Here is a 7,674-nt window from a genome sequence, read left to right on the forward strand (position 1 = left end):
CAATGTGTCAAGCAACCTATTATCAATTAATGAAGTTAACAAAATGCATGGTGATATAAACCATACGGCTCATAATGGTAAAACGAATGTTTAATAAAGTCATCCACTAGTTAATATTTTAATAATATTATTTTAAAAAATTAATAAATAAAAATCATATTAAAACATATTAAAATTGTAATAAAAATATATTAACAATATTTTTAATATAATTTTCAATTGTTTAACTGGAAATTTTCAAAATACTTATTAACATTGCCTTATTATGAATGGTTTTTCGGTCAAGACCACAACTAAAAGCAATTTTGTTTAACATCTAAAAATGATAAAATTATAAAAATATAATAATATTTTTTAAAATAAAATCTTACTATTTTTTATAAGATTTTGAAACATAACTTTAAATTTCGAGATTAATATTTTGTATAGAATTTTATTAACTTCAATTGAGGATAAGCAGTGAATAATATAAAATTTTATTAAAAAGAAATGTATTTATTATATTTTTATAATTTTAATATAATAATTATATATTTTTTTATAAAAAATTTATTTATAAATGTTGAAATAAAACTTTTTTTATAAATTAAAAAAAAAACCGGCGTCAAAGAATTTTGTGCAGCATGCATGTGGATTATGAAATCTAAAGTGAGTTACCAATAAGTCAAAGTGGCAAACAGCTACGTGATACTGATGCATTGACTTTGATGACCAAAACCCATGTGTCAGTGATTGCAAGGTGATGGGTTTGTTGGTGGTTACCACTCTCATCTCTTTTTGCATTGTTTCAAATTCATGCCTTTCTCACTTAACAAAGTGCTGGTCGTTACAATTTGGCATCACTCCATTTTAATCTTCCATTTTTGGAATTTACTTTCCAAATGTTGCCCACTTTTTTACATTACCATCAAAGTGGCCAAAAACCTCTTGTTTGCATTGAAAAGGAACCCTTGAGATCCCTTTAATTTCACTAAATAATTAACTATGTTTTTATACTTTCATTTCATATTAGTTGTTATTTAGTACTAATTTATTTGAAACGTTTTTTAGCATTCACCATAAAATAAGAGAATATGAATAAATTGATAAATTTTCTAAAGATAACTGGATCAAATCACACCTCACACGATAGATATAAAATTATATACACTATGCTCTATAAGAATCAACAGAGAAAATTTAGTTAAAATGTGTGTCGAAAGAGATCAAACGAGAGAAACTAGCCTTATCTTGACAAGAGTACATACGCCTAATGGAGAAGTAGTTTGTTAAAAATGAGTAACCTTTTAACAAACATTAAGCGAGCAGTTTGAACCACCACGATCTATTCACATAAAAATTTAATTATAAATATTTATCATACTTTAACTATTATTGTATCAATTTTTATAAATAATATTATTGAATAACTCAATGATATTTTAATAATTAAATATTTTTACTCTACAAAATAAATTAAAAATTAACATTTTATCATTTAGATAACATCAGTTAGTTATTAAAAAAATCACAATTTCACAGTATCGATCATGGTTACTATTGATGCAAAGAAACAATAAGCTCATAATAGTGCAAAATAGTGTATATAACAGAGAAAAATACGATATATGTTAACTAATATCCTCATATTCTAAACAATGGTCCAAGTATCTCAATAACGTAGTGTGTATTTGAGAGTTAAGTTTTGAATAACAAAAAAGAATGTGGCAATTTTTTAGTTTCTATTTAATATTCTTTAATTTTATAATTTTTAAAATTATAGTTATAAAATAATATTTTAATATAAATATCATATATTAATTAATTAATTAATTTTATAAATTTACTTCTTTAATTTTTTTTTAAAAATAGTTACCATCTCTAAAACTTAACTTCTAAACATAAGAAATATTACAATAAAAGTGGTCATTTAATACAGAATGATAATAATAAGTAAATATATAGCTTCAAAGTAAATTATTATACAATAAAAAATTATCAAAATTAAATAATGATGATAAAAAAATTAATGTTACCAAATAAAATTAATCAAGTTATCGAACAAAAAAATATATAATACGAGGATGATATATATCCACATTTTATAATAAGATATTATTGAGAATGGGAGGGATTTGATAACATCGTTTATTTCTTGTTTATTTTAAAAGGAAAAAATGATAACATAAGATTGGAGAAAAAAGGATGAGTCTTGATAAGAAAATTATTAATAATATATTAATTATAAGATACTAGTACGATTTTTATGCATGTCACGTATAATATTAAATTGAAATTAAAAAATTATTATTTTTAAATTTAACAAATTTTATAATTTAAAATATACATTTAAATTATTAATAATAAATAATCTATCAAGACTGAATTATAAAAAAGAAAAAAATTAAAAAAAATTAGTTATCAATGCATGAAAAATCTTATGATATAACGATGATTCTTAAAAATGATTCATGCAAAATTTAACACTGAAAAATCATATATAAAAATAAATTTATCCCACAATAATAATTAATAAATATTAAATGAAAAATAACCCATAAAATATTTAGAGTGGAGAGCAAAACTAGGCAGAGGATTATGCGGTTGTTAACCAAAATTTAGGTGAGGATCTATACGCGTATTTTACAACGAAATTAGCGTAAAAGTAGAAGCAAATCCATGTGATGTGCCAAAGCGTTTGCTATATTATGTTATTGTATGGTGGGTCCACGCGGAAATGTTTAGCAGTTTATCATTTTCATTCATTTCTCTTGCATCCCCCTTTAATAGATATACCATTCTTTAATTAAAAATTAATATTTCTTGCCACCAAAACAACAATGATAAAGAAATGTTGTATCATGGGATGCTTATCTATTTGCAAACAATAGCCAGTGGCAGGGTGGCATTTACAGAAACATTCCACGTCTCTCACCTCATCCATCCCATTAACTATCATGGTCATGGTCATGGTCATGGTCAATAGAAATAAAGTGATACACAATCCAAGTTCAAAGTTCTATGTAGTCTCACCTACTTCTCTAGATACAAAGGAGTCAATTCATCTATCAGTTACCCTTTCTCTGGAATCTTACAAGGGTGTGTCCTAAAGGGTTAAAAATAAAACTAAAATTTCCTCATTTCTCAAGAAGAAAAAGAGAAAGATGCAATTAATGGTCCATCCAGGGACACAACAACCAAATATAGCCGGAAAAAGAGGATTTTAGCGGTCAATTTGTAAAGTAGTGCATTAATTTGTTTTAGCCATGCCGAACGCCCATGAAGTAATTGAAGTCATGATGTTGGACCCTTAGTTGCTTCAACCATGAGTCTGCCACGCTCAATAGTGAAACCAGCCTTTCTTGGTCCCTACCACAATTGCCAGAGACCCACACATTCCCTTGCATCTTATACGTGGCCAAACCAAATGCTGCCAGCGATATCCCTTCACCATCTTTTCTCTTCTCGTGGGCTCCCTCAGTATCATCGTCAAGGTCCATATCTACACATAATAGCAAAAGTTCCATTCATTGCATATCCTTTCTAATAATTTATGGTTTTAATTTCCTGAGCTGAATTTTCTAGATCTTTTCCTTTTCCCCCTCCAATTGTATAAAAAGTTATAGTAGCTCCACATAATTATAGGAGTGAAAAAGCATGTATACCTTGGAATGAAGATGAAAGCGTGTGGTATGTGAGGAAGCATGTTGAAAGATCTTTAATTGTTCTTCCCATGGGAATATGATAAATTGGGTACCTGAAAATAGTAACCATGAAAGGTCCATTCACTAATTGATCATAATAAATGCCTTCAACCACACCAGAATGCCAAACATCAAAGATAAATCAATTCCAAATTTATTTTATCCAAGGCAAATGTTAGCCCTTCACTGCACTAATTAAGGAATTAAAAGCAATTAAAAGGCGAAAATTTACTAATTATTATAAATTTTGTTAATGCATTTTTTTCATAATTTTTAATGCATATAATTGTTTTTTAATTTTTTATTCCTTAACTAATGTTGTAGGGTGATTGGTTAGCAAAATCTTTACTTAATCATCAGGAATAGAAATTTTGCAGAAAAGAGAAAATAGAACATGTTCAAGAAGTAGTTATAGAAAGGATGACAGAGAGAATTAATTACCAAGCAACTGCCATCCAACTTGCCGGTGAAAGATCAACGCTTCTTAGTGACATCAAGCCAGGGTATCTTTCTGCTAACCCAGTGATCTGAAAGCCAAAAACATTTTGGTCAGCAGTAGAATCTTCTTACTTTTTTGCATTACCACTGATGCCAGGGTACTTCTGATATTTTAAGTCTTTGCTTAGAATAAACTCTTAAATTACTTCTTGTTATAACATTTTTTAAAAATACTTTTGTCATTATCAGGATAATTTTTCAAATATCTAAATTTCTCTTTTCAAAGGACTAAAAGGACAATACAAAAAGTGAATTTGATACTGGTTTTGTATTGCATGATACCCTCCACTTCTTCTGGAAGCTATATATTTACATTGGATCCAACTAATTGAATTCAAATGACTAATTTAAGGGGATAAAGCTCTGCCTAATTTGTAACTTCAAGGACCTAATTTAATTAAAAAAAATTGAAAGAGAAACTGGTGATATGCTAATTTAATGAAGAGCTACATTAAGGGTTTTTTTTATATAACGATCACTATAATCCAAACACTGAAAAGTGAAAACAACATACATAAAGGGAATCAGATCAAAACATACAGCAAAAGTTTTGGAAGGAGAACATATGCTGAAGAAATATAATAATTATTATATTGATGAAAAAATAAAGGGAATAAGTAGTGTTCCTATTTCCACTAAAGAAAGAGATAACAGAGGTGGTTATGAAGTGCCAAGTTATAATGGGCAGAGGAAAATGAGTTATTTGGATTCACATAGAAAAGTCAAAAGTCACAGATTACCTTTTATGGATGCCCTATCATAAAAGATTTTGAGTGATCACAACACTCCTTTAAAAAGAAACATTCCCTATTCCTATGCCTAATCTATGGGCTCTCATCTTATTAGGAACAAGAAAATCAAAACACATATAGATGAAACACTATTCAACCCTTCAAATAAGTAAATAAATAACAGAAAAAGATGCAAAAGTCAGAAATGGCCAACAAAGAACAAACCGCCGCACCTTATCCATTAGAGGGACTCTCCCATATGGAGTTGATCTTTCAAAATATTGGAAATAGAGATGACCCAATCGGTCATTCAAATGCCAAAGGCAATCTTGCTCAGATCCTCCCTCTTCTGATGAACTTCCATCCCATCTCCATTGCTTATCACACTCACTCTCTTCACTGTAAGAATCACTGTAGGAATCCCTTGTCTCACACTCCCCTGACTCAGTCTCTTCCCTGAAAATACTCAAGTCAAATTTATGCATTATGTTCCCGTGACAGCACTTCCCAGAGCTGTTCATTCAAAGGTTGATATTTCTACTGCCAATCTACCAAGAACCATGCACAACATAACATAATTTACAAAATCACTCCAATGTTTATGACACCAAAACAATTCACAAGCATCATTAAACCAAAATAGACACATTTGGTCATAGAAAACATTAACAAAGAAAATAAAGCCATGTAGTTATGACACACATTGCAAACACATCCAGAGAAAAAGGCCTCGATTTTATCAAAAAACTCAAAACTATACAAATTTTAAACAACCCTTTATCGATATGTTCTTCACATGCATATGTAACTACCTGAAAGTGTTGCTGGTGAAAATTTGAATTGCAGAAAGGTAAGGCACATAGTACTGCACAAGGGTCTCCCCATTGGCCAAGGTGATAGGAACACCAGCTCCGTAAGCACTCCATTCGTGGAAGCTATTCCAAAGGTCACCCAAAGTGAAATATTCAACTGCTTCTCTCTCCCACGGGTGCCACAAACGATTCAAATTTCTAATCTCGTGCTGCCCACAAAAATTAAATTAGGATCAAACAATCTATGATCATAAAGGAACCAAAAACACAAAATAAATTAATAAAAAGACAAAATTAACACCTTGGGAAGAGACAGAGATGGTACCACCGGTGTGGTAAACCGGAGGAAGCAATCAAGGTTAGACTTAGATTGCATTGACCCTTTAGCAAAAATCATGGTGTCAGTCAGAAGAACAGAAGGAAATGAACTAAGGATGAGTTTCAGTTTCTCTCCCAAGTCCCAGCCAAACCGTACAATGAGAACCCAGATGAGAGAGAGAGAGGGAGAGAGAGAGAAGAAAAAAGAGAAGTTAAGAAACTATTGGGAAAAATCTTTTTTTTTTTTCTTTTTCTTTTAAGGGAGAAGAAAGATAATTGAAACGCAAATTACCCCAACAAAGAAGAGTCAAAAGTCTTCATTTTTATTTTAGCGTTAAAACACCAATATTTTTCCCCGCAAAAATCTCAATCTAGCTGTCTCTTTACCCGCTCCATAACAATCTGTGTGTTTCAACAAACAGTGACTTAAGCAACAATGTAAATTCAAAACAGACAATGTTGCAACCCCAGAAAATGTTACGTAAACAATGGCAACTCTGTATCTTTCCCTATTAAACCGAGTCTTGAAGAAAACTCAAGACCACCCCACTTTAAGAAAAGACAACACGCTGACGCTTTAACCTTAAACCAACAAGGAAACCCAGAAACAACAACAAAATCACGGTAAGATTAAAAGAAACGAAAGCCAAAAGGCAAACAAAACCATGTTTCTTTGAGGACGGACTCTGATGAAACCAAACAGGGACTTATATGTGATTTCTAGAAACTGCGAATTTCTGAAGAAGTGCGAAGCACGGGACATATATATGATGGATGGATTGCGGGTACAACAAAGCCATGACCACCGCGTCACACACAATCCAAAATCTCTAACATCTCTATAATTCCTGCGTCCATCACCCTCCCTTTGCGGGGAAATATTTTTAGCCTTCTTATTTTTAAAAAATAAGTTTTTATGATAAATGTTAATTAGTATTTGAAAAAATATTAATTAAGAAATTAAATTAAAATTTTATTAAAAATATTGCTAATATAATTTTCCCTTAAATTTTTTTAATTAATACTTTAAAAATGCTTATTAGCAAAAACTTAAATCTTATATAATAATCTTTTAATAAAAACCATTATGTTTAGTTGTTTAAATTTTATTTTAAGAGCTCTCGGAATTCATGTTTAAGTTTAGATGATTGACAATAATAAAATTTCATTAAATGAAGATATAAAAAAGTTTTATACTGTCAATATATTTCAATTAAATTTAAATTTATACTGAAAATATTATTTAATAAAAAAATTAAAATTATTTAATTAATATTAAAAAATATTTATTAGTATTTTCCTTTTTTTAAGAATACTAAATCTTTTCAAAATTTTATTAATATTTATAAAGAAAATATTAAATGGAAATAAATATTTTTATCATTTTAAAAACAAAAAATATATTTAATGTTTCCTTTATTTAGTAAATAAGAAAAAATGTAAAAACGTATTATAAGAGAATTTGAAATTATCCATACTTTTGTCCTTTTCAAGCATGGATAAGGGATTTAAATCATTAGTTAACATTTTTTTTCTTTTCTGATTCTTTAATTAAAAAATAATACTTCTGTCAATAAATTAATGAAAAACATGTTATTGTAAAAAATTCATAAATTTTTTTTTTCAATTGAG

General features: G+C 29.0%; 1 protein-coding gene across 4 annotated transcripts; it reads right to left on the reverse strand.

Moving 5' to 3' along the window:
- Nucleotides 1-2,767: 2,767 nt before the first annotated feature.
- LOC113858111 lies at nt 2,768-6,907 on the reverse strand. Of its 4 annotated transcripts, none has more exons than XM_027490581.1 (7): nt 6,026-6,789; nt 5,725-5,927; nt 5,348-5,368; nt 5,146-5,311; nt 4,125-4,210; nt 3,645-3,736; nt 2,914-3,451 (listed from the first exon to the last, which is right to left on the reverse strand). In XM_027490581.1, exons 1-7 carry the CDS (start codon nt 6,119-6,121, stop codon nt 3,240-3,242), a joined length of 876 nt encoding a protein of 291 aa, XP_027346382.1. In that variant the 5' UTR covers nt 6,122-6,789; the 3' UTR covers nt 2,914-3,239. The 4 variants fall into 4 exon arrangements, with proteins under 4 accessions (XP_027346379.1, XP_027346380.1, XP_027346382.1 ...); XM_027490580.1 differs by having other exon boundaries at nt 5,725-5,933; XM_027490578.1 differs by having other exon boundaries at nt 2,768-3,481; nt 5,146-5,368; nt 5,725-5,933; nt 6,026-6,907.
- Nucleotides 6,908-7,674: the final 767 nt, after the last annotated feature.

This window comes from Abrus precatorius, unplaced genomic scaffold (assembly GCF_003935025.1).
Source record: "Abrus precatorius isolate BTA unplaced genomic scaffold, Abrus_2018 Scaffold2, whole genome shotgun sequence".
Taxonomy (NCBI): Eukaryota; Viridiplantae; Streptophyta; class Magnoliopsida; order Fabales; family Fabaceae; genus Abrus; species Abrus precatorius.